Below are 27987 nucleotides of genomic sequence, written 5' to 3' on the forward strand. Positions count from 1 at the left end.
TAAATTGCACTCAACTGCCTTTCCACAAACTGAGTAACAGTTTTCAAGCAAAATAAAATTTTTGAATAAAAACTCCAATATGCATTTGATGTTGTTGCGGAATCCTAGTAGTTTCAAACTCACTCCAATTCATAACAAAAAACTTTGGTATGTGAAACAAATCTTCAAAAGGAACGCTTTCAAATAAAGCATTGAGGAATTGAAGCATATATAGACAAAGCAGTTACTTTGATAGTTATGGGGATTATCCAAGACAAATTTCCCAACAAGCCTGTACATGAAAACTGCTTTAAAAAGTCAGGTAGCTAAACTTTCTACGATTAAAAAAGAACATCTAGAATAGGTCAATGTAAATAAAATCTGTTTAAAATATGGATCACAATTAACCCTTTTATGACCGGAATTATGATGTAGATGATTAAAAAAATATTTGTTAATTTTATATAGTTTAAAGGATAATGATACTATGAGTGTCTTCAGACTGGAAAAAATATGAAGTTCAATAGTTAAACTACCACTGAGAATTTTTGCATTTCATAAACTTACATTGATTATTATCCATAGTGCTTGAAAAAAGTGTGTCTACGACTACAAATTAAATCATGCACTCTCTGAGACAGATGGCGGCATACTGAATGTAAGCAATGGACAGTGAGATATTTGGCATCTACTCAGATACTGAATTAATACATACAAGGCGTGTTTGAAACAGTTCCCACTTTATTTATGCTGTTATATTCATTAACGACTGAACGAATAACAAAACCTGATCATTATACGCCGAATACTACCCCCAAATCCCCATTTTATACAGTCTACCAAAAACCCACAAAAACAATATCCCGATTTGCCTCATTATTGCAGGCATTGGCAGTGTTACCCATAAAATTGCACGGGCAATTGCAAAATCATTAACCCCATTATTAGGCACAATTAGCTCATCCCATATTAGAAATTCCGGTAACTTATTCCCCAAAATAAAAAAAAAACCTTGACCTAACTAACAAAACTATGAACAGTCTTGATATCGAATCTCTATATACAAATATTCCAACCAAAAAATGCCTCAACCTACTTTCAAAACATCTAAAGAAAATAACCATTTGCTTCCCGTTTCCAATAATTAACATAATAAATTTATGCATCGATATGACATATTTCACCTTCGACAAATTTTATTACAAACAGAAATTTGTCCTACTAATGGGTAACCCCCTCAGTGGAGTCTTAGCGTGTGTATTTTTGGAGTTTATAGAAACTGGACCCCTTGAATACAGATTGCCTAAACTTTATCTTACTTTAGATACATAGATGATATCTTGAATTTCCTGTCTAAGTCATCCAAAACAGGAAGACATTACCATGAAATTAAATAAAATTGAGCGCACTATGAATTACACATATGAAAAAGAAGAAAATGGATCCATGTTGTTTCTTGATATCCATTAAAAAAAATAATCATAATAATAAATAAATAATACTAATGATGATGATGAATTGGAGTATAAAGTCCATCACAAACAAAATAAAATAAAACAAAATAAAGTCCATCGCAACAAGGGTGACTGACTTTTACTCTCATCATAACGATAGAGGGAAAGAGACACCATAATCGGTTTCTCTTCCAGAACTTTGAGAATATGCAGTAACGAACATTTAGAGGAAGAATTCTGACACATAGAACACACTCTTAAAGAATTGCAATACACACCATACTTCTTACTTCTTACTAAACGCCAGAAGAAAAGCCGTAGAAATCTTTAAGCGCAATCAAGATATTAACATGATTAAAAATAAAAACACTTAGCAGAAGTATTTTCCCATCTATCAATAGTAAAAACAACACCATATATAAATAAAAATTAAACAAAATAGGCATTGAAATATCTGAAACAACCTCCTCAACAATCAGAGATATAATCCATAAACCCAAATCTAATTTCAAGATCAAAGCTGTGACTATGGACAGATATACGCCATTTTGATTTTTAAAATGCAACAATTCTAAAAACAATACACAATAAATCTGCACTTCGCTTGTTGCAATCCGTCCTCATCTCCCATTCCCCCAATGTAACCACACAAAGGAAAGGATATTAAAATATTTCTCTGCATTTATGTAAAATAATTATCCATGAAAATAATTCAGACACCGGTTAATTTTTTTATTTTTTAGCACATATTGTATATACACATATAAATATGTATAATATACTGCCCCCGCCTTCATCTATGGATACTCCTAATTAATCTTCTCGTCAATGAGTATTTTACATTTTTACTCTTGAAAAAGTACGCACTAAACAGAATCATCAACAAGAATTAGACATTTAAAAAATATTTTTTTTTTTTTAATTTTGTTTCTTTGAAATTATAACGTTGGGTATGGGGCAGCCAAACAAGCTGCCAACATTACCCTGCGTTTTATTGAAACAAACCAAGAGCTCTTTTTAGTATCCTCGCTGTTCCCTTAAGTGCAATTGTCTGGATCTCTTTTGCATTTGGTTCACTAGGAATATCTGTTAGGTAGGACTTCAGGTTTTTCTTCATAAGCCCTGTGGCACCTATAATAACTGGTATGATTGACATTTCCCTAAGATTCCAGTTTCTTTTCATATCATACATGAGACCTTGATATTTGGTCTGTTTCTCCCTTTCAGTTCTGTTCAGACCTCGATCATTAGGTACACTCACTTCAACCAAGGTTGCTACTCTCTCTGACTTATTTCATATAACTATGTCAGGTTTGACAGTGGAATTTTCAAGGTAGGTGGCTGTAGGGATAAGATGGTCATAATATATGGTATATAAGTCATTTCCAACTGTTCTTTTAGGTTGATGCTCCCAGGATTTGCTACTACACTAAATGTTTAATTTTTTACAGATGGTCTAGTGGAGGTACTTACATACTCCATCATGTCTCGCTGTGTAGTAGCCGTATCCCAAAAGAACCTTGCAACTTGATCCAGATGACTCACACTTTCCAATTCTGTATGGCAGAACCTGCATTTGTTGTCATTACTGATACCTGCCATCTTCTTGAATGCATTGGTCATCAATCTCTGGTCTTGAGCAGCCATTATAACCCTTTCCTGATTGTGGTGGATGGCTCCCCTCTTGAGGCAGTCCAAGAAATCTTCTTTGTCTATGTATTCCTGGGACGCTGATGTTAGTCTCACTGTTTAAGGTCCATCCTTTAGAAAATTTCGGTATATTTCTGCCAACTCTTTCTTGCTATTTCTGTGGCAGGCTTGTTTGGTGTTTCATCCTCATCTGTGAGACAGCCTTGACCAAAATGCTTAGCCAGCTGGGTGACTGAGTTGTTCTGCTGGCTCTTGATGTTCGCATACTATTGAGAGGGTGTGGTTCTGGGAGCTTCTCAGACACTGGCCTGTGCTCACTATAGTTGCCATATGTTGATGGTTGATCTCTGACAGCCCCAGTCTTCCTTTCCCCCTGGGCAAATACAATCTTGGTAGACACTGATTTCTGTGTGTGTGTGTGTGTATGTATGTATGTATGGTCATTTAAATAATATCTGCTTACAGCTTTAGACCGCATACATCAATTTATATTTGGAGCAATCTCATATAACTTCAAAGTGAAATGATTCTTATCATCCACGCTTCTCTGAAAACAATGTCAGGCGTGTATTTCCTCATTGACCAGAAGAAATAATTGCTTTGTGTTTTGGACAGCAAGTGTTTGATTGTTTTTCCGGACTCTTTTTAAAAATGTCATAGACTCTTGAAAATTCAGTATATTATTGCTATACATCTTATAAGATGACTAAGTATTTTTTATGATTACAGGTTCAAATGAACAGCTAGAGCAGGAATTGAAATACACCCTACTAAAGCCTGATTGCCACAGCTGGTGAATTTCAAAAATGCAATCTTGACGTGAGGACACTTTAGAAGAACAATATGCAATAAAATTCTGTTTTAAACTTGGAAAAATGCCACAGAAACGTATGGAATACTTCAAACAGCTTTTGGACCACCTTGCATGAATCGAACATCAGTTTTTTAGTGGTATAAGAGATTCAAGGAAGGTAGGGAGTCTGTTAGGGATGATGAGAGGTGTGAGAGATGTAAGGAAGTCAGAACATCAGAGTTGATTGGCCAAATAAAGAATTTAATGGATAAGGACCGTTGTGTGTCTATAGAGGCAATAAGTGCACAGTTTGATGTCAGTGTGGGAACTTACACACTATTATTCGCAAGGAACTAGATGCGTAAAATTTGCATGAATGCACCAGTCTACAACTCCATCCTTGTCACAGACTATTTGACTAAGATGGGCATCAAGACAGTTCCTCACCCTCCCTATTGCCAAGACTTTGCTCCCTATGATTTTTGATTATTCCCTAAACTCAAGGAAAACATTGGAGGCTGTCGTTATAAGATAAGTAAGGAAATGAAAGAGGCTGTAATGAAGGTCACTGACACGCTCATACAAGAGGACTTCCATGGGGCATTCCAGAAATTGTTGGGATGGTACAAGTGCATTGCAGCTGAAGGAGATTACTTCGAAAGGGGACTAGATTTTCATGTGCGTACTATCAATAAAAATGCCCATACGAAAAATGTCTGGAACTTTATTGAAGGCACCTTGTATACATGTGCCGAGTCATTTGGATAATATCTGCCCACAACTTTAGAAAGCATACATTAGTTTATATTTAGGTCAGTCTCATAAAACTTCAAAGTAAAACGATTTTTATCGTCCCCCCCCTCCCTCCCCAAAAACGATTTCCTCATTGACCAGAAGAAATAATTGTCTTGTGTTTTGAATAACAATTGTTTGTTTGTCAAAACAGAAACATATTTTGTTGGTTTTTAAATGTGTTTCGTAGACACAATGATTGCAAACACACACACACACGAGTCATCATTTGTAATTGATAGCGACAAAATATTTAATTACAACAAAAACTACCAATCCCACCTTGCGAATACCTCAGCCTAACATTCACAGGCAATCTGAATTGAAACAAATATACTGAGGACATTGCCAAGGCTGCTGCAAAGAAGGTGGGCTCCCTCTACAGTGCTAGAAAATTAATTACACTGGAGTGCATCCCATATCTCTACAAAAACAAAACCACAATATGCCCTTGCATGGAGTATTGTTGTCACATCTGAGCTGGTGTGTCTCTCATTCTTAAACAGGGTCGAAAAAAAAAAAAAAAAAAGTATTGGCCAAGCTCCAATTTCTGTCCTATTGATGCAGTGTCGCATACCTGTGCTTGTTTTATAAATAATTTAATAGAATGTGATCTGATAAACTCATAGCACTTGTGCCTTCTCGATGTACATACTCCTGACTAATCCGACAAGCAGCAAAATTCCAACCCTTCACTGTTGAGGTTTCTGGTGTCAGAAAGCCTTTTAGTATAATAGTTTCTTCTCTAGAACTGCTAAACTTTGGAATTCTTCCAGTTTTCTGTTTCCCTGACCATACTGATATGTAGAAGTTTAAATATAATGTGAACAGACATTTCACCGCTCAACTTCCCACAATCCTCTGTCAGGGTGGCGGTGGGAAAGTCAGCCCTTCCTATCCGCTCCTTTATGAGTCATTATTACCCTCACCTATGTAGTAGTTGGCCGAGAAGGGGAAAGGAGAGGATTTGGGTGTTTGAGGATATAATTTGTTTTGCTCTCCAGCATGAGCGCCCATTTTAAAATCAGTATCCAATTCCAAAAGCAACCTTACAGATAGGACGTCTTTTTTGTGCTTCGTTGATAGGTCATGTGACTTGTATATTTGTCTCTCCCTTTAGCAAAGAGCAAGAAAGCTCTAAAAAGGCAGAGTAATGAAAAGAATATCAAGGCAAGAAAACCCTAATGCATTTTGGGTTAACCCACGACCCTCTGTAATAAGTACAAAATCATAGTGTTCCTTATTTTTCTCTTTTTTAATGCAACTGTTACGTTTTCTAATGCTTTTTGTAAACATTTTTGATTCATTATCGACAGATTAACTGTTTGACAGATCTTGCTTGCTAGGATCTCAGCGATTACGTCATTTTTCAGCTCACGGGCCTTAATGACATATTTTATGAAGGTCCTGGTTAACCTGAACTAGTTAGCTAGAAGATATAGATATTTAAATTTTCAACAGGCCAGCCTTAAGAAGTCAGCGGCTGTTAAGTCCCTTTTCAAGAGAAAAGAAAAGTCAAGAGGAGAAAGTCAAACGCGAAGTTGTTTAAAAGGAAAAGAATATTGAACCTTTCGAAGGTTTTATACAAGCAAAGAATTTAGTCCGAAGTGACTTATTTAAAAGAAGAAAAAAGAAAATATTGGCGAGGAGGAGGGGGCTGAAAGGAAAAAAGACTTGAAAAGACATTTTATGAAAGACTTTTTATATTGAATTTTTATTGCTATACTCATTTTAATCAAGTAAGACTGATATTTTTCTCTCGTCCCCCCTTGCCAATCTTTCACGAAAAACACCCGTCTAGCTGAATCCACTGTGAAAAATTTCCCCCACTCTATATCTGTGCCTAAATCAAAACGCGGATTCCATGAACAAAGCTTCTTTCTTAGAACTGCACGCCTGTGGAACTCTGTTCCGTCTGCCTGCTTCCCACCGGACTACAACTTGGATGTCTTCAAGTCCAATGTTAACAAATTCCTAATGAACCGCTCCCTTAAGTAAACACTTCATCAAATCTCCACACTAACGTAATGTACTTGCAATAACCCTTATCCCTGAGTGGCTTCCGGGCCTTGATAAGTGGTGATCACTGTGTAAAAAAAAAATATATATATATATTTAAAAAGAAGTTTTTTGTAGGTAGCAAATCGAAATTAATTCTTGTTTTTCGCCATTTTGTAAGCATCGCTCAGAGCGATAATTCATTCAATATTTGTCTTTTATATAGAGACACCGTTCTTACGTGCTTTTGTGTTTTTAAATCGTTACTTAACTTTTTAAATTGTGTTTCTTTTCTTTTAATAAACTTAGACTTTCTGAATATAGTTATTATTTGCTCTTTTTTTTCATTGCTCCTCTCTTGTCCCCTTCATCCATTTTAAATTATGTTTTACCAAAAGACGAATTTTGATAATGACTCCAAAACCTCGTTAGTAGCAATCTTTATAGACTGAAAGTTGTAGAAGCTATTTAAACCCAATAATTGATTAACTCTTTATGACTTGGATTATGATGTAGATGATTAAAAAAATAGTGTTAATTTTAGTTACTTTAAAGGCTAATCTAATATATAAAAGGCTATATGTCTGTCTGCCTCCATATTTTCAAACTCTCTCTTCCGAAACTAAAAGTCGCAGAGCGGCATTAGGCACTTAAATGATTGGATTTTTACAGACCGTTCTTTTATGGGTCATTAGCCGGTTAAAAGTTTTTTAAGGGGTCAAAAACGTGTCAAGATTGAAAAAAATCGTTATACATTTTGCACATTCATCTTAATTTATTTTTAATCAGTTTATATGTGTGTCATGTTGGTACAGTGGTAACGTCATCAGCTTTGAATGCTACAGTTTTGCTTTCGGTTTCTATTTTAGCTGATAGCACCCGAATACTTTTTTTTTTTTTTACTTTTGAAATCAAGACTCGATAATAATATATATGAAATCTAGACAAATTAAAATATCATGTTTAAGCGTATTTTACGACTGGGCAAAGCTGGACCACGCCCCTGCTAGTGATACTTTAATTTTCTTCAAACTGAAAACATTATGAAGTTCAAGGGTTAAACTACCACTGAGAATTTTTGCATTTCATAAACTTATCTTGATTATTATCCATAGTGATTAAAAAAAAGTGTGTTTATGACAACAAACGAAATCCTCCACTCTGTGAGACAGGTGGTGGCATACTGAATGTAAGTAATGGACAATTACAATCTGGAGGTGTCTGGCATATACCTAGATACTGAACTAATACAATACATACAAGGCGTGTTTGAATCGATTCACACTTTATTTATGCTGTTATATTCATTCATTTACGACTGAACAAATTAGTTCAACCAGGTAATAAAGGAGATTAAAACGACATTATCCTAATAAAATTAGTTATAGTTTTATAACAATTTAGTTCAATAAATCATATCATGATCAAACAATAGCATAATAATTAGTTTTAACTTTCAAAATTTGATTTTTAAAATATTTGATGAAAACCAATAGTATAGTTTAAAAAAAAAGCACTTGAAAGAATTTATGGCATATAAATTTTAATATTTCGTAAGCTATCTAATTAATTGTATGGAAAAATCGAGTTTATTCCTTTGCAGAGTTTTAGGTAAAGTAAGATGCTTGTTAGAAATTGCGATTTCTGTAATGGAGTCGCTGTGTCTGCATTCATTTTATTTTTTTTTTCTTCTTCCTTTGAAGATTGTAACGCTGGGTATGGGGCAGCCAAACCAGCTGCCAACATTGCCTTGCTTTTTATTGAAACCAACCAGGAGCTCTTTTTAGTATCCTCGTTGTTCCTTTAAGTGCAATTGTCTGGATCTCTTTTGCACTTGGTTCACCAGGAATATTAGTTAGGTAGGACTTCAGGTTTTTCTTCATAAGCCCTGTGGCACCTATAATAACTGGTATGATTGATATCTCTCTAAGATTCCAGTTTCTTTTCATATCATAGATGAGACCTTGATATTTGGTCTGTTTCTCCCTTTCAGCTCTGTTCAGACTGCCATCATTAGAAACACTCACTTCAACCAAAGTTACAACTCTCTCTGCCTTATTCTATATAACTATGTCAGTGTTCACAGCAGCTGACTGGCCTTGCTTGTGATGAAGAAGAAAAAGAGAGTCACCAGACGTTTACTTAAAAAGACCAACATCTTCAAACAGCATCAACTATAGAAAGAAAATTGAGTTCCGGAGTTTCATTCCATTCCACAACACTATTGTGGGAGACAAGAAGTGATTTATATGTTCTCAATGGTGTCTCTCCAGAAATTTTTCCTATTTAAGCACCAAACGCTCTGGGCCGAAATGATTGAAAAGCGTGTCAGCGCACTATGTTCCAAAAGCTTATGATGTCACTACGCAAGTCTGGACATGTGCAATGCCTTGCAAGAGATTACACATTAGTACAACAGAAGATATTGATCTTGTAACTGCTACTGTACCGTAAATCTCTCTCAGACCCCCACGCCATCCGGCACCATCAAAAAAGGAACAAACAAACAAAAATAAATCCAACTCAGCTTTTTTTTCTTTTTTAACACAAGTCGTTTATTACCATTTTTCTTTCTCCTCGCCTCAACACCAGCTTAAAAAGGCTATTGCTGCCACTGCAGAGCCACATGTCCATCTCCTCTGGTTTTGTTTTCCTTTTTGCTCCACTACATGCTGGCCGTAGACAGCTATTTCTTATTTTCAATTTTACACATTCATCTTTTTTGACCACACTTTTTCTTCTCCCCCGACCATGTGGTGTCCTTTTTTTTTGTTTCATCTCGCACATTTCCTAATTTGCATATGTGTGTTTTTTCAGCAAGCCAGCTATCTTACAGCTCCTGCTGATATTTTCCCACGTGCTCATATGTGCTCTGTTACACTACACAGTCATTGGATTTAATAGTGCAATGGATAGGTGTTTCTGTGCACTATTGGTGGATTGGAGAGCTGGAGACTATGGATGACTAGAAAGCACCAAAATATTTGGAAGAAAGTGATCATGATGATCAGTGTCAAATTTTAAAAATTGGAAATCACAGCTGCTGCTCAGTGTTCCTTGAATACCTTGAAGACCATAAGATGGAGAATTGCGACGGGAATTCAGAACCATTGGCTAGCAGGTAGAATCATAACAGGTGTTCTGATTGTGTCCACATTCGTCAAGAAAGTGCAAAAAGAAATAGTGCAAGATTCAGATCAGGTAACGCAGACCTTGGTATAAGATTAGGATGTCAGAGTGCTGACAATGAAAAATTACGCTATATACATGAGTTGCAAGGGCCAATTATTCACCACCATGGTACAAAAGTCTTCCTTACTAAAACCGTTAACTCCTTTAAAATCGACATAATATATAACAAAATGTTAGCTGAATGTATCCAGTGTTGTCTGGGAATCAATATGTTTACTGAATTTATTTATTTTGAAAAGTATAATATCAAATTTATTAAAAGTTAATGCCAAAATGTATGAATGTTTATAAGCGACTTTTAAAAAATAAGTGTCTTAATGACTCTAAAGGCCATTAGAGTTCTAATAAATATGAACGGTTAATATTTTATTCCAGTAATCGAGAATGTAAACATAACGTACAATAGCAAGGTTGAAATGTGAAATGATAACAGTGCTACCAACATGTGTCCTATAAAAATTTTACTGCTTCTGTTTTGTTTTGAAACATCTCTATGTAAACAATTTTATTTTTTTGTCATTCAATCCCATGTGACAAGGTATTTATCTTCCTTCCACTGCAAAAAGATTAGATACAAGGGTCAGGAAAGTGGGGGTGGAAAGCCAGCACCCCCAAGAAGGAGCACGCCAACCAGCAAAAGAATGCATTCACCAGAAGGAGCGCCTTAGGTGATTAGCAATAAACTAACCTCTTCTCAAAGAGAGAAAGCAAAGCTTGGTAGAGTGAACCTCCTAGAACTGCACATGAACTCGCAATCAACAGGGTAAAGATCATTATAATAATGGCCTAAACTCTGTTGATTTTGATATAGAGGTAAAAACTCCAACAGGGCCACTATGTTGCAGTATGCAGTAGAAAAGAAGATTTTAGCTTCTAAAAGCTCACTTAGACAAGGCAAATTAATGTGTATTTGTGTTAACAGAACTGCAAGGTGACAGTGGTAATGACACGAACTGACAACCTAGGTGTTTCAAGTTCGAATCCAGTTCGTTCCACAGAAATACTTTCATGGGATGTTGGCAACTTTTAAATTATCTTTTCTGTAGTACCCAATGTCTTTCTAGATAGATCTTTGACTAAAAAAAATATTGGGGAAATGAATGCCAACAATAGAATCTTTGGATTCACATGATGATGATGATGATGATGATGATGATGATGATGATGATGACCAACGCTGTAAGTATTTTCTGATACAAGAATTTAAAAACAACCGTTTTTTTTTTGTTTTGTTTTTTTTAGTAGTTATTTCGTTTTTAAATATCTCTATGTAAACGATATTTGTTTTATGTTTTTGCTTTTATGACAGGCCATTTTATGATAGGTATTATTTTGTGTATCATCTAAGCAAAAGAAAGCAAGAGTTTTGTTATGACATGTAAGACTGAAAAGTAAAAAAACAAAATGTTTCTTTGAAGAGAAAGCAAAAGGAGATTTTTTTGGTATTTGTTTCAATGCAACATAACAAATAAAGAATATGACAGATTATAATTTATGATAAACGATGCAATGAAAAGGATAATAGAATGACTCCCGTGCAACGCCGGCTAGGTACAGCTAGTTAATAATAGAAATGTCTTACCTGCAATGAAATTAATGGGTCGTTATATAGCTAATACAGTAGAACCCCGGGATATGCTGGCCCTAGGATACGTTTTTTTTTGTCAGGTTACAATGTGGAATACAATGTTTTTCCGGCCCCTGATTACGGTATTGCCCGGCCTTACAGTGTTATTTATAATGTTATTTGATTATATACTGTACTGTATTTTGTTAATAATTTTTAATGCTGTATCCCAGGGTTCTACTGTAAAAGCAAACTTACTATGAGAGGTTTTTCTGTAGACAGCATTTATTATGCGTCTTTCACGTGACCTGATTTGACATGGAGATTTTAAAAGATTTTAGATATTAGCTATTTGTTTCCATATAAGATTTTATTGAAATAAAAATATATTTTATTACAATTTATTTACTACTAATAAAAGAAAGTTTCTATTATTCGTATTTTTTGGATTCTTCGGATTACCATTCTCATCTTGAGTGTTATTTTCACGACATTTCAGTTGATGCAACTTCACACCTTCTTCGGGTGTATCTTGTCGGACTCAGGGAATCTTTCTGTTAAACTTGGGAATCTGCATGGAATTTTGAATGAAGCCTTTTATTTAATCCACAGGAGGAGCATACTCTCGTTCTGTCTGCTATGACTGGGTAGAAGTCCTAAATAATCGCAACCTTCCAGAACAGTATAACTTTACAACTGTATTTTACCAAGTACTTTATCCACTATGCCACAGGCCCTTATGGACAATTCTAGTATGAATTTTAGCAGCTTTAAACTATTTTGTTTCTAGATGTACAATCTTACTATTTATCATCATAAATCGCTATTTATTACTACATATTATTACTATATATTGTAGACTGAAGAATTCAAATATGAATGCTCATCTCAAAAAATCAGAAACGTAATATTCTATTAGTTTTATTAGCAAAATTTGCTACTGATGATAAATTTAAATAGATTATTGATTTGCCAACTGTACTGCTATAGAAGTCTAAGTTCTAGAATCCGCTAGAAAGGTTAATTGAAAACTGAAGTCTCAAATAGAAGTTAAATTCAAGTAAAAGTATATAAATCTTATTTAATAGGTGTACGAATGACTATATCTGTTTTCAATGTGGGGCAGAAGTTTAGCCTCGCAGTAAAATGTTTAGAAAACATTGAAAACAAGTGAAGCATGCATGGTCCCCCATGAGTTCACAGTGAATGAGGCATAAAAAAAATGACTAAGTTCAGCATTTAGTTCCAAAAGTTCCCAGGGGATGTCAAATCCTGGTGAAAATGAACAAACGGTGCAGTTTTAGGCCTTAACATATGTAAATTTGAGTTCTGCACCATGCAAAAAAAAGAAATGACTAAGTCCATCATTCACTTCCACCCCACCCCCATTTAGCCCCAAAAGTCCCCAAAGCCTTAACATATTTAAATTTGAGTTCAGCACCATGCAAAACTGCTAATAAATAGACATACACAGAAAATTTTGGACAAATATGGTAAAATAGTCCCAAAAATGGAGTATTTTTATTAGCCCTAAAAGAGCCCCTGAGGCACACCCAAGAGTTATCATGAAGAATAGACAAACAAAATTAGAAATCACTTAGTTACAATTTTTCAGAAAGTTTTATAAAAATAAAAGGCATCAATTTTTTTTTAATAAGCACAAAAGTGTAAATTTTAGCCATTTTAACCCAAAAGGCACCTCTAGGAGGCAACCGGAGTTTTCCCGGGAAATCTGTTCTGTTACTTTTTTACTCATATCATGTTTAATGTTTGTGCTAAATTTAAAAAATTCTAAGGCGTAGTTATTGGGAAAAGTGCAGACAGATGAATAGACGAACAGGCGAGAGTGAATTTACAGGTCCACCCCTTTTTTTGTCGGGAGACCAAAAAAGTCAATAATTTATGATTGGAAATTGGGGGGGGGGTGAATAAAAGGAAATATATTAGCATATATAATTCTTGTATTGTTATATGTAAAAGTGATAATTGTTCAAACAGAAATGTTAGATTTGAAAATGTCGACCCTATATATAAAAATAATGAACTCTTCCACTTACTATAAAAACAGAGAGAATACATCTCTCAGCGTTAGCACACAAGTAATGCATGAGTCTTACACTCGTGGCAGTCGGACTGACGTATAACCACTCTGTTGTATTTGCTTTTCTGTTCAATATATTTTTCCCCTAATTACAGAGTTGTATCTTTCTTCCAGACCCTTACAGGATCACAATATTATCTTGTACCTTTTTTATTGTTTTTATTTTTTTTTTTACATTTTAAATGAAAAATATGTAATTATCTCTCTCTATATATATATATATATATTAGTGAATGAATGAATGACAAAAGTCTATATTCCAAAGGTCATGATGTTGACCACCTTATAATTTATTCCTGTAATTCAGTTGACATTTACAATTCTTGACAGTATCTTGTTTCATAGCACAAAATCAATCACTTAATTATTATATTAATTAGTGAATCTATTTTGCCCTTAACTCATTTGGAATATAGACTTTTGTCATTCATTCACTATATTGCTCTGTAATTATATTGAGCTTCTTAAATAAGGAGTGGTATATATTAAAAGGAAATAAAGAATATTTCCCACAGAAATATATATTTCTGCATAAATATTAAGCAAATCATAAAACTTTATGTGTGGACATATCCTGTTGTAGAATAGGCATAGAAGTATTTCTATTAGTTTCATTATTGTAGTAGTGTCCACCTTAAGGATAATAATGAATTCTTCTACTTACTATAAATATTAAGAGAATGTCTATCGGCGTTATGCACCAGTTAGACATACTTGGCAGTTGGACTGACGTATAACCACTATTCTTTATTTGTTGTTTTTGTTTTTCTTTCAATATATTTCGTTTCCACTAAGTATCGCGTTTTGTATTTCTTCCAAACTCTTACTTGTCCACAACATTTAGTAAAAGTCGTAATGGATTTCTTTGCATTTGTAAAGTATTTTTGTGTATATTATATGTATTAATAAAAAATAAGATAATAGTCAACTTTGGCTGCTGGTCATTGTAATTGATATTTTTTATTAACAAAGATTATGCAACAAATATTAGTATTATTTATCATGAAATTTCTTTTACTAAAATATCTAACTGAATATAAATGGAATCAATGAAAGCGATTAAAATTTTTAATGTAAAGATCACAGGCTGAAACTTTTCATATTTCACATGCTAGTCAAAATCAAGCATCAGTTTGTTAGAAACACTGCTATTTAGGTCTAAGTTTGAGAATGCAACTATACTACTAAAACAATGGATCTTGTTTGTTATCTTGTCTCCATCTACACTGGATAACGTCATTGATTTTATGATGTCCCAAAATGATGTAATTCATCAAAACAATGGATGATAACTTTATGAAATGATGACGTCACAAAATAATGCCATAACTCAAGGATGATGTCTAGTATTATACTAAAACTAAGTTCATCAGCGGATGTTTCCCTAAGACCTTTTTCCCTTATATAGTTTAATCACACAAAACACATACTAAAATATTCCTTTATTTGAGGATTGAGTTATTGTTTGAAAACACATTCCATTTTAATTTTAAAGATCAGATAATAAATAAACATGAATTTATAAGACCAAAAAATTCGACCTTGATCGCCATTTGGGGCCCGTGGTGCAGTGGATAGAGATGTTGAATCTCTACGGTTCCAGGTGAGAATTGTTTGAAGATAGCGGTTTCAATCCTACCCAAAGCCGGCCAGAGGCTTACTTGGCCAAAAAAATTGGTGAGACGACAACAACTATGGAAGGCAGTAATTGCTGTTGATGCAGTTAGGAGATTCAGAGTTCCTATCCTATCGCTGTTACCACCTGACGAAGGCCAGAGGAATAGTTGGCTGAAACGTTGTGAAACAACAACTAAAAACAAGATGAGGATAATAGTCTTCAATAAATAAAATTAATAAATAATACTCATCTCAATAATAAAATTCTAATTAAATAATATTCCATTTCAATTGTGTTAAGTACCTGTATTTTTCAATTACCTCACAAAATAGCCCATTTCTTACTAAGTTTCAGTCTATTACCCACTGTATGCTGTTTAACACCTCCCAATCCATCTCACTGGCTTAGGCCTTTCATTCCCTGTTTACTAAATGTCAAAGGTTATAAAACTATAAAATTAAATATTAGAATAGTCCATCGAGTACTCTTTCCTGCCTGGACCGGGTACAAAATCGACTTCAAAATCTGGTGAGTGATGTCCTTTTTTCCTTCCTGCTACCTCTTTTTTGTAGAAGGGACGTTGCGTACCTATCTCTAATCTATCATTACTTTCATGACAGGTGCTTGACTAAGTTTCACTCTATGGCACCCCCCCTGTAAGACAATCACAGCAAACACTCGACTACTTACAACTATCAGCACTTTCTGTTACTCTCTATCTGTGCTGAAAACTAAACAAAAACTTCAGTTTTTTTCCCCCAGAAATCCTCCTCTGTGGAACACAATACCATGGAGATGCTTCCCAGCTCACTATAACATGGCCGTTTTCAAGTCCAACATAAACAAGTTTTTGATGAGTCGTCCTCTAAAATAAATTAGCTCATCAAATTTCCAATTATCACAGTGTTGTCTTACCTGATACCCATTAACCCTTTCCTTGGAAGGTCTCTGGGCATTGATAAGCAGTGACTATATAGTATAATTTTTTTTTTTTTAATATCTCAACAAAGAGTAAAGTATTTAACCCATAGCTGAAGAGGGAGGGAGTCGGGGGTAATATGGTGAACAGAAAGAGACTAATGTTTGGATTTGTTTTATTTTATTTAAACAATTGAATTGGCTTTGTAAACTCACTTTTTCCAGATTCAAACACTAACTCGAGCTAAACGAGTGACTAAATGAGTCATATTTTTTTCTAGTCTACACATGTGTGTGTAGGTGTTATATTAAATGCTAATAACTAACGTTACAATTTCATAAAAATCGGAATTTTAATGAACGGTTTCCACCCCCTTTTTAATCCCTTTTGCATAAAACTAAATATAGCCCACATGTGCATCTTTTACACGAGCAGTTATGTTCCGAAATTCAGAATGATCAGTTGATTAGTTTAGATGTGAATTCTGTGCATACAAACTCTATCTTTGACAAACCCGTTTAGCAACAAAATTTAGCAACTTTTTACTGTAGAGATCCCTAGATGCCCGAAAGCCTTCTACTCTACTAGTTTCTTTCCTAGGACTGCTAGACTTTGGAATTCCCTTCCTGTTACTTGCTCCCTGACCTTATTAAGATTCAGAAGTTTAAATGTAATGTTAACAGACATCTCGCTCATCTCTTTATATAGTCCCTTGTAAACATGGTCCCAAATAATAGTCCCTTACGTCCAAGTGGCAGTATGTTTTGTTTACGATGAACAAGAGTAATACACACACACACACACACACACACACACACACACTAGAAAATAAAACACTTTTTTTTATTATTATAAATTGAAATGCGATCTGCATTAAGATTTAAAACAACTGAAAATTTAAATAAATGTAAAAAGAGAGAAAAGAAAAAAAACTTACCCAGGTCGCTCCATTCTGGCCTTTTAGATTTAGAAGGCTTTCAACTATTAAAAACCGAAACCTCCTAAAACAAATGTAAACAAACGAAAAAAAAAATTGATAAACAAAATATAAATCAGAAAGATTACATCAAAAGAACTGTTACATATAGGTAAAAGGCAGAGTTAAACCTGCCCTCCATCCGACAGTCATCCAACAATATTAATAACAGCGACGGTGAAAATTGTTCAGAGATTACCACTGAATTGGGTGCGGCATTATTAAACAGAAGAGAGAGTGGTAGTAGGAGGAGAGGGGGGGGGAGAAGCCGGAAAAACAGAGAGAGAGAGAGAGAGAGAGAGAGAGAGAGAGAGAGAGAGAGTAAGCGATATTTTTTTTCTTTTTTAACCATGAAAAATCAATAACGGAGAAAGCGAAAGAGGCTGGAGAAGGCCTTCAGTGATTTCATGCTGCTGATGAGGAGGCTGATGGGCCAGGTAATCCGAGCATGAAGTCATGCCACCTAATGCTAAGTACTTTTTAACTAAATACAATGTCTCAAATGATCTCATAATACGAAAAGAAGATTTACGCCAGATGATGAATGGCGAAGAAACAATAAGCTGATAATAATAATAATTGTTGCTAATTATTACACGTTGCTTTGAAGCTACTTTACCTTTTTTTTGTAACCTTTTAACAATAAACTGCACAAAATACTATAAAATCTTTGTGTAGTCAACATGTGGATAGATCAGTGGCTCCATAAGCAACGGAGGGTGTGTGATTGGCAGAATAGGTATCGTCCTGGACTATGAGATTCGCTCTTCTACCAAGTTCAAATCCAATCAGATCAAGGCCATCCCTATAACAGGCCGAAAGATTCTTGCGTCTGACTTGAAACAAGTTTTATAATATTTTGTTTGTTTGTTTAAAGTGGGACTTACCCTAGGCAGGTTTGACTGGAAGTTTCATGGAAATACTAAACTTACAAGCAGTCCCCAGTTGCGTGTATATCCTCGTCAGAGGAGATGATGATGCTAAGTTTTTAAAGTTCTTGCGGGGAGGTGTCGATGTCCTCCTACATACAGCGCCTGGCATTCCCAAATAGTTACTCATCTGCTACTGACCAGGCTTAACGTTGCTTAACTTCAGTGATCTAACGGGAACCGGTGTGTCAACGTGATTATTTCATATAACCTTGACAATCTTACCCTAACAAAAACCCAACCTAACCCAAACCAATATTTAGTATGAATTGAAAAGGAGTAGACATAAAAATTATACAAAATCGTTTAAAAAAAAAAAAATTAAAAAAATAACAGAACACATTTGGACAGGAGCTGCGCTGCTAGAAAGGACTTATCCTACCTTGTAAAAGTTCAAAATAGACTTTGTAGCCTCGTAAGTGATGTCCTTTTTCTCTTCTCTGCAACCTCTTTCTCACAGAAGAGATTTTGCAAGCTTGTCTCTGCTTTATCGTTATTTTCATGGCAAGTGCTCGACTGAGCTCCAATCTATGGTCCTCCCTCGCCAAACTTTCACAAGAAACACCCGTCTAGCAGAAAACACAATCAATAATTTCCCTCACTCTTTATCTGTGCCTAAACCTAAACGCAGATTCCATGAACAAAGCTTCTTTCTTAGAACTGCACGCCTATGGAATTGGCTTCCGTTTTTCTGCTTTCCAGCTGACAACAATATGGTTGTCTTCAAGTCTAATATAAACAAGTTTTTGATGAGCAGGTCCATGTAAGTTAACAAATTTACCGAATTTCCATTACTAACGATTACTATATTGTCTAATTTCTACTGTACACTCTTTAACCTTTATCCTCGAGTGGCCTCTTGACCTTGATAAGTGGTGATGCCTATGTAAAAAAAAAGAACACATTTGTTTTCTATCGAAAACTAAATATTTATTCGTGCAACTTATCATACGATGAGTGTTTTTTTTATTTGAACTTCAAAAAAATTAAAAAATTATAAACAAAAAGTTGTTTGCTATTTAAAAAACATAAATATTTACTCATTGAACATACCATATATTGATCTTTTTTTTTTTATATAAACTTTTTTCTGTTAATTTTGTTAAAATTTTTACAATTTTCCATTAATTTTTCATTGTATATTCATCATAACTTTCTGACAGTTTCTGTAATCAGCCTGGAATATGCTCACGATAGCACGGTCACTGTTTTGCATAAGGTCTGGATAATTCCAATAATCTAAATTAATCTTTATTTAAAAAGATCCGAAACATACAAGGTGGAACGATAAAATTATCGCCTTAGAAAAGATGACATGATTCCATGTCTGTTTGATGAAAACCGGTTTTCTTTTTTTGTTGCAGACTTGGCCAGTTGTGTACAAATCCCAAGAGCAATAAGAGCCTTGTATCATGTCTGAAAGTGACACTATGTTCAATGAGCTAGATCGGAGATGTGCCACTGTACAACTCATGCTCTCTACCAATCAAAGTTATGACTACAGGACCACTGCCATCACATTTAAAATGCAAATCTGAACGATTTAATGCTTAAGGGAACAGCTCAATAAAGTTTCCGGCCACGGTTATGAGCTTTCAAGAGAGGGCCACATCATGCCACCTCACATCATCAAAATCTGCTTGAAAGTCAACATCAAAGTGTACCCAAAGAATGTGGTGATTCCTTGGTGCAATCAAGTGACCGCTGGCAGACCCTGGGTGTGGCAGCAGAACTTGGCGCCAACCTACATCCAAAGAAACCCAGGCTTAGCTTCAGAAGGAGTGCTATGACTTTGTACCCTTCTCTCACTGGCCCTCCTCCTCCTCGACCTGAACCCGCTGGGTTACATTTGGTCATATGTTGAGAACATCAAAATAACCTCCCATAACACCAAAAGCAGCCTGATCGCCACCATCCGCTAAGTATTCGCCAAGCTCCTGCCTACGCTTGTGGAAAAAGCATGCTCCCAGTTCCGGACCCATACCGAGGCGATGATTGAGGCTGAAGGCGGCTACATTGAATAGATGTTAGCTCTACTACATAATCAAGTTACCTGAATTGATTTTTTCAATAAAAGTTTTAAAATAAAGCTGTAGTGTTATTTGCTTTAGGATGACACTTTTATCGTTTCACCCTGTAATTAGAATCTTCTTGAAGATTCATTCCCAGCAATTGTCTGAATGGCTTCAGCTGATATTCGATCTTATTTTCTTCCACATAGATGGGGAACCCTTGGAAAGATACTCTGTTTATGTAAATTCTGCTTGATGCTAGGCACATAGAGGAAGAGAGGAAACTTTTTTTCTGTTGTAGTAGTAGAACAAGTTCTTGCTGTAAATGTCTTATAAAAACTTACAAGGAGAAAACAGAGATTGGATCTCCATTGAACGCTTTGTTACCCAGGATCAAATTTACGATAGCTATGTCCATAGTGAAATATCACATACAATGAAATGTTCAGTTTCCATGAATCTAGTCTTTCACAGAATTCCAAATGGATTTGTGGATGGCATCTTGATGGCACTTGACGCTAAAAATGTCCACTTTACACTGAAACTTCTTGCAGTGGTATTGATATGTTGAATAAAGGTAACGTATATTTATTTGCAGACTGTTATCCTCATCTTCATAGTTGTTGTTTCACCATGTCTTGGCCAACTCATCTTCTGGCCTTCGTCAAGTGATTAAATAATTTTTTTGAACGCCAATAGTTGGAGCAAAAACATAAACACGATAACTGATTAAAGAGAAGCCAAATAAGAGGGAATTACTTTTGGAACGACCCTCGTATATTTTTAATTCACTCTCTGGAAACAAGGTTAGAAGAAGTTTGACCAGCCACTAATGTAGCTGACCTTTGACTTCACAACATTGTTGGCACCGATACGATTTCAATTGTCTCTTGAAGATTTCGACTCTGCTACAATTTTTTTTTTTTCTGCCAGTGTAAGTACCAAAAAGTTAAAACAATGAGGATGCAGGATGGGCAAATAAAACAACGGATTTATTTTTGGCTACAGTTGGATGTGAGGCCATATTGAAAGTATGCACCATGGTGTATTTCATTCATCAGAAAGATCTGACTTTTGACAAAAAATAAGTCTGATCATAATAGAAAATATGAGACACAAGAAAATGTTAGTTGTGAATGGAAGAACGAAGTTCGTGTTAAGAAAGCAATGAAACAATCATAAAAAAATCTACATGAAACGAAAGTAGATATTGCGCCTTTGAAAAACTCTGTCAAGAAGAAGACCTAACCCTTTATGACCTGAATTATGATGTAGATGATTAAAAAATATTTAAGAGTAATGATACTATGATTTTAAGACCTTTTCACTATAACGGTATTTCATTATGAAGTTCAATAAACTACCACTGAGAATTTTTGCATTTCATAAACTTACCTTGATAATTATCCATAGTGCTTCAAAAAAGTGAGTTTACGACAGCAAACAAATCCTCCACTCTCTGAGACAGATGGCAGCATACTGAATGTAAGCAATGGACAATGGCAATCTGGCTGTATATAGCATCTACCTAGTTACTGAATTAATATGTACAAGGCGTGTTTGAATCAATTTCCACTATTTATGCCGTTATAATCATTTATTTACGACTGAACGAATTAATTTAACCAGGTCATAAAGGGTTAACACATACTCGTATTAGCCACACAAAACTAACCCTAACCCGACTAACTCACAAACATTTGCATGGAGTAGAAGATGAAGTTTGGTGTAAACACTGCAATCAACGATTAGTAATACAAAATATGTAAATAAAATTTAAAACAATCTGCATATATGTGGCAAATGCTACAAAATAAGATATATAAAAACATTACATGTAAATATAGATTTTTATATACATATTAGGATTTATTAACAAAATGATAACACCTGAAAGGAAACAAATAGAAATTAACCTGCATAAAAAAATGTTAATTATTTCATTACAAAGTAAGCATGAAACTTCTCTTCAAAAGAAAAGCCCAAATAATATGTTAAAAACCTTAAAGAAATAAGAACGCAAAAACCAAAATGTAAAAATCAGACAGAATCAATCAAACATTATAAATAGTCAAATTCCACAGTCCAAAAGCGACTTCACAAATAAAAAAAAAACATTGAAAAATTGATTGATTTTTGGAAAAAAAAAGAAAAAAGAAGAAATTAAAAAAAAAAACTAGGATGATAACGATCGATATGTCGTTAAACACAAAAACACTTCTTGGTATTTTCAGATTTTTTCTTAATTCGATTTTGATTCACAAAAAATCTTGTGAAAAGATGAAGAGTTGCTTATGGTTGGATTTCTTTTGTCTGTTTAAACTGTAAATCAACCATAGATACTCATTGTAAACATGTTCAATTTATCATAAGGAATCGAGGTGCTATTTTTGGCCATTGCTCAGGGTAAACCTGCTGTTTCATACCTGTACCAACACTATTAGTACATATTAGCAAGGAGACCTGACGTTGCCCGGGTTGAATGATGATCAACGAATGTTTCACACTCCCATAATTTTATAGTCATCAAAGTCAGTGAAATCGCCCATTTTTCAATCAAATCAATTGATTGCCTGCTCTAGTTGGGGACCCATCACAGTGCATCAGGAAGAAGTTTTATACGCTTCGTCGCAGTGACTTTGTGCACAATCCATTGTAGTGTACATTGCACTGGAAATAACCTACTGTTGATTATATAAGTTATTTTTATATATAACTAGCGGGTACCCAGCGTTGCCCGAGTGGGCGAGGTAAATCGAAATGAAATGGAAAATAATGAATAAGCGAACATGATATCTAAACAGGTTATTATAACGTTTTTTTTTTTAATGGAAAAACAAAAGCAAAAAAAAAAAAACAGTGAACGTGATGGAAAAATAAAAAAATAAAATTGAAACTAATTCAAGAAAGAAAGTTTATTGTGTATGCATGTTTGGCTAAATGGTCATGAAGGAACGATTTTTTGCTACCCCTCCCTGTAGAAGAATGCCCAGTTGAAGGTGAAGGAATCAATGTTTTTAGCCAATTTTTCGATATTTGTCGTCCGAAGGGTCGAGCTTCAAAACGATACTGATCTCATGAAAATCTGTTGCCTCTGTAGAAAGTTTTAGACAGATATACAAACATACATACATATATGCATACATTTAAACAGATTTTTGCTCTTTATATTATAGATGGCTTGAATTAAAGTTTAAAATGAAAAAGTCAAGTATCATGGTGCAATTGTGCTCTGAACAGAAACATTCATTTCGAACATGCCTCTTTCATATCAAAGAACCTACAGTTGATCTTATATAAAAGGCTTTTCGGCTTGCGTGGTAATAGAACTTTTCAAATGCACTTGTGATGTTTGGTTGTTTAGTACCTTCATGTGAAATTTTATAAAAATGGGCCCAGCCGTTTTTGAATTCAAAGGGAACAAACTTGCACACACACACACAGTTCCTTTTATATCAAGTTGACTAGAAAGTTCTCACGGTTTTTAACTTTTAAATTAAGATTAAATATATCTTGGCTCAAACAAAAATCTATTGATTGAAATAAGCACCATCAGAACCAACACACTTGCCAACACAAAGCAAATATATTTATGCTAGTAACATAAAAATCTTGTGTTCTGGTGATGATGCAGTCGCTGAAGACGTTTTTGATATCGCTTAGGTTTTTGAAGCATTTCTCATGCAGAAACTTGTCGAGATGCTTGAAAAAAGTGTTAGTTAGTAGATGAGAGATCTGGAGTGTATGGCGGATAAGTCAGTGTTTTGTAGCCCAATTCGTTTAGCTTCTGTAGGATCGGTTTAGTAACGTGCAGTCAGACATTGTCATGGAGGAGAATTGAAGTTTTTCTATTGACAAATGCTAGGTGTTGTTGTCAAAGTTTCTGATGCATTTCATCCATATATTGACAGTACTTCTTCGCTGTAATGGTTTTGCCTGCATTCAATAAACTGTAATGGATGAGACTGGTCGCAGACCACGAAACAGTCACCATGACCTTCTTTTAGTGCAACTTTGGCTTTGGGAAATGTTGTGGAGCTTCATCGGTATCTAACCACTGAGCTGAGCATCACCGGGTGTCGTAAAGAACCCACTTTTTATCGCAAGTCACAACCCGGTTGAGAAACAGGTTGTTCTTGTTGTGTAAAAGAAGGGAAGATGACACTTCATAATGGCATTTCTTTTGGTTATCGTTCAATTCATGAGACACCCATTTATCAGGTTTTTTGTCTTTCTAATCTCTCTCTAGTGGCTGGAAATTGTTGTATATGTTACGTTCTTGAACAGTTGTGCATAGATTGGCTTCAACTAAGGCTCTTAATTGATTGTTATCAACATCCAATGACTGACCACTACGCTCATCATCTTCAAGACTCTTGTTGGTGCCAAGAAATTTCTTAAACTACCATTGTGCTGTACGTTCAGTAGTAGTTTTGGGGCCAAATGATTCGTTGATATCACGAGCAGTTTCAGGAGATTTTCGGCCTAGCTTGAATTGAAATAAGAAAATTGTACGCATTTGCTTTTTCATCTTGTATTCAACATTCTGAGAGGAAGACATAATTGTTTTAAAACGATTGTAATTTAAACGATTAGATAGAGTTGAAAACGCTCTTTAAAATGAAATATAAAGTAAAGGTATTATCATGAAAACTTATTTGAAAATACATCATTTGAAACCAAAATTAAAGATTCTGCCTGAACTTTCACACCAACCTAATAGAGATAGAGATATGACCACAATGCATCTGATTCATGGTCATCTCTTTAAGAGACCAGGTGAAATCAAAGTAAAATAAATAATGGTAGTGATTGTGACCCAAACTTGATAAATCATGTTAGAAAACGTTTTGGTATTAGGATTTTTCGGACTATTATTTCCATGTTGGATAATCCAGATGCTTAGGAGTGATGTCAAATGAAAGTCGGTCAGAAGCCTGAATGCGGGTGCTCCTGGGAATGATGTCAAAGAAGTCAAATGGGGAATGTAGAATCCCCGGAGATTAGGTCAGCGAGATTGATCGACATTTTCAAGACAATGCATGGTGGAATGTTAACATCATCTGTGCCAATAAAATAAAATAAAATAAAATAGATGTGCAGCCAACAGGAAAGAGAGAGAGAGAGAGAGAGAACGGCCACATTAGGCAAGCTAAGTGACACGCACCAACACCACCACGCACGTCGTCACCAATGTCAAAACTGTCATTCTGAAACCAAAAAGGTTATTTTAAATAAACAAAATATTTTATAACCATCAATGTGTGTTTATTTATTTCGCTGCCAAGTGTATATATCGAGACAATGACAAAGGTTGATTTTTTAGAAATTATAAAGTTTGAAAAACTTTGACGACCGGATGTAACAAATATATGAGCGTTATTTGACTTGGTAGTAGTCCTGAGTAATTTGCAATTGTATTTTTGAGTACTGCCTACACCGAAGATTGAATCTTCAACCTCCAGAGGAGTGTAACTTTACAACTGAATTTTGCAAAGTACTTTATTCACTATGCTAATGGTCTTCAGTGCAGACGACACTCAAAAGACAATTCATGGCTGATGGAACAAAAGTATGTTACCCCCCACCTGATGGATTAAATAAAGGGTTCCATTCAAAATTCCATGCAAATCCTAGAGTTCAACAGAAAGATTCCAGAGTTCGGCAAGATACACCTGATGAAGCTTGGAGGCTACATCGACCAAAACGTTTGTGAAAATAACATTCAAGATGAGAACTGTAATCCAAAGAATCGAAATAAAACAATCAATTTTCATCTCAAAAATTCAGAAACAGAAAAGACTGTCATTTAATTCAGTTTTAACTAGATATGTCTTTTCTACACAGTGACAATCGATATTGTGTTTTGGCATTAATAAAAAAAAAAATTTGTTTAGTTCCCTCTTACTGCAAGAACTTAGACACCAGTGTCAGAAAGTGGGATTGAGAAGTCATCCCGTAGAGAGGCACTCTGACCTGCAAAAAGTGTCTAGGCAGTCCCGTCGGTATTCCCCGATTATGGCGCCTCAGGCGATTAGCAATAAATTAAACCCCCACTTAAAGAGAGAAGGTAAAGTCAGGGAGGGTGGACCTCCTAGAACTGCACAGACTAATTTCCACTAAAAAAAATCAACAGGGACTGAATCATTACTAGAATGGTTTAATCTATTGATTGGGGGGGGGGCTAAAAATCCTTAAATTACCCAAAAGAGGTTGATATGCCACAAAACGGACAAAAAACCTGTTTATTGGTTCATATATGAAATGATAGTTGCTGGTATTCTTTTTAAACTTACCTACCCCCTATCTATCTATCTCTCTCTACCTATATATTTCTTTTTGTCTCTCTCTTCCCCCTTTTTTCTACCTATTTCTTTCCCTTTCCTCTGCCCCTCTCTCTATCTATATATCTTTCTCTCTTTTTCTATCTCTCCCCCTCTCTCTATATATTTTTCTCTCTCCCTTTCTCTACTTATCTATTTCTCTCTCCTCCCCCCTCTCTCTACCTATATATTTATCTCATTCTCTCTCTCTATCCCTCTTTCTTTGCGTGATTAATGCACTGAAATATGCTAACTGCAGCATCTCTTTTTATGCTTATTAGATAGCAACTTGGCCAGACTCCATAACTACTGCTTTGCTTTTTTGTTTTTTCGTTTTACTACATACTATTATATTGGCATTGTCTGGAGAGTAGGAGGAGTTTGTGCACATTAAAGCAAAGCAAAAAACAAAAAACGACTACGCTATTCTAACTGGTTTGATTGCTAAAGATTCACTCTCAATCACTACTATGATTGATTCCTTGTAGGGCAACTAGTCTAGGAGAAGGAAAACTTTAAAAAAATAATACCTACAATTCTCTCTGTTTATCCCAGCATTGCTTCTAATTATCTCGGATTTCATTTTGTAATTGGCCTTTAGTAATGACTAGCAAAGCTACCCGGTATTGCCCTGGGTTATTAAAAAAAATAAATAAATAAAATAACAAAATAGATGTCAAATAGTATGTGTAATATTTGCGCTTCCGAAACAATCCACACACTTCACTGAAAAAGAAATTTTTATTTTTTTATGTAATCTCTTTTAGGTTACTGCCTGCTCTGTCTAGGATATAGAGCACTTTGAATTATGGCTCCTGGGCAACATTAAGGAAAGGATAGAGAATTTATTTATCCCATGCGACACTGTGTAAAGACATAAAATTAAGTAGGCTCCCAGAACACTACTAATCCCCCTTCCCTTGGTAGAAGAAAAAAAACTAATGCTTAAATTTCAATCTGCAAAAAAAAAAAGTTCACAGGATGATAACATTAAAAATCGTGTTCACTTCTTGATAACAATAAATGATCAAACGATGAATCTTTGCCGAAGTTACGCTTGCCATTTATATAATAGATAAAATGTGTGGATAAGGATTATGGAACCCTTGCTTCACTATAAACTCATCAGAAAAGTAAACAGGAGGTATTCATTGTCTTTGGAATCAAAAATAAGGAAAATATATTAAGAAATTATAATTGAAAAACTACCATCCAGTTTACCACAAATGATTCACAAAAATGTTCATTTTTTAACCGCAATTTAACCCATTTTTGTATTTAAACAATACCTACTTTCATTTTTATATACCTTCCTTTTGAGCGGTGTTGCTGCATCGTTTGGGTATGTCAATTTTCATTTTTACCTAGCTTCTATCACTTTATAGCTAGTCCGAAGAAAATATTTGTGAAATAATACACTATTTAATATTTGTATAAAAGAGTAACTACGATGAATGTTTTTATTTTTATTAGTAAAACATTAAAAACTAGCAGGACCCGTGGAAATTCCATGAAATAAGAAATATATTTAAACTAAGAAATATTTTTCTAAATAGTGCAAAAAACTAGTTTATTGGACAGAAAAACTAATAATAGATGCAGTAAATAAGAGTTTATTAACATTTCTATGAAAATAATATCCATTGTATTTTATCTATAGACCTGACCCAAATGAGATAAATTG

The 27987-nt window shown here is 34.8% G+C and overlaps 1 protein-coding gene across 7 annotated transcripts in view; it reads right to left on the reverse strand.

Moving 5' to 3' along the window:
• LOC145246606 (cytosolic carboxypeptidase 1-like) overlaps nucleotides 1–27987 on the reverse strand; it is a 331801-nt gene that overhangs the window by 225427 nt on the left and 78387 nt on the right. For all 7 annotated transcript variants that reach the window (XM_080108270.1, XM_080108268.1, XM_080108267.1 and 4 more), the window contains exon 2: nucleotides 17001–17064. In XM_080108270.1, the coding sequence (XP_079964396.1) occupies nucleotides 17001–17014 (14 nt within the window). In that variant the 5' untranslated portion in view covers nucleotides 17015–17064. The remainder of the gene's footprint in view (nucleotides 1–17000; nucleotides 17065–27987) is intronic.

Source organism: Euprymna scolopes, chromosome 24 (genome assembly GCF_053919585.1).
Source record: "Euprymna scolopes isolate OS-2025 chromosome 24, ASM5391958v1, whole genome shotgun sequence".
In the NCBI taxonomy this organism is placed as follows: domain Eukaryota; kingdom Metazoa; phylum Mollusca; class Cephalopoda; order Sepiida; family Sepiolidae; genus Euprymna; species Euprymna scolopes.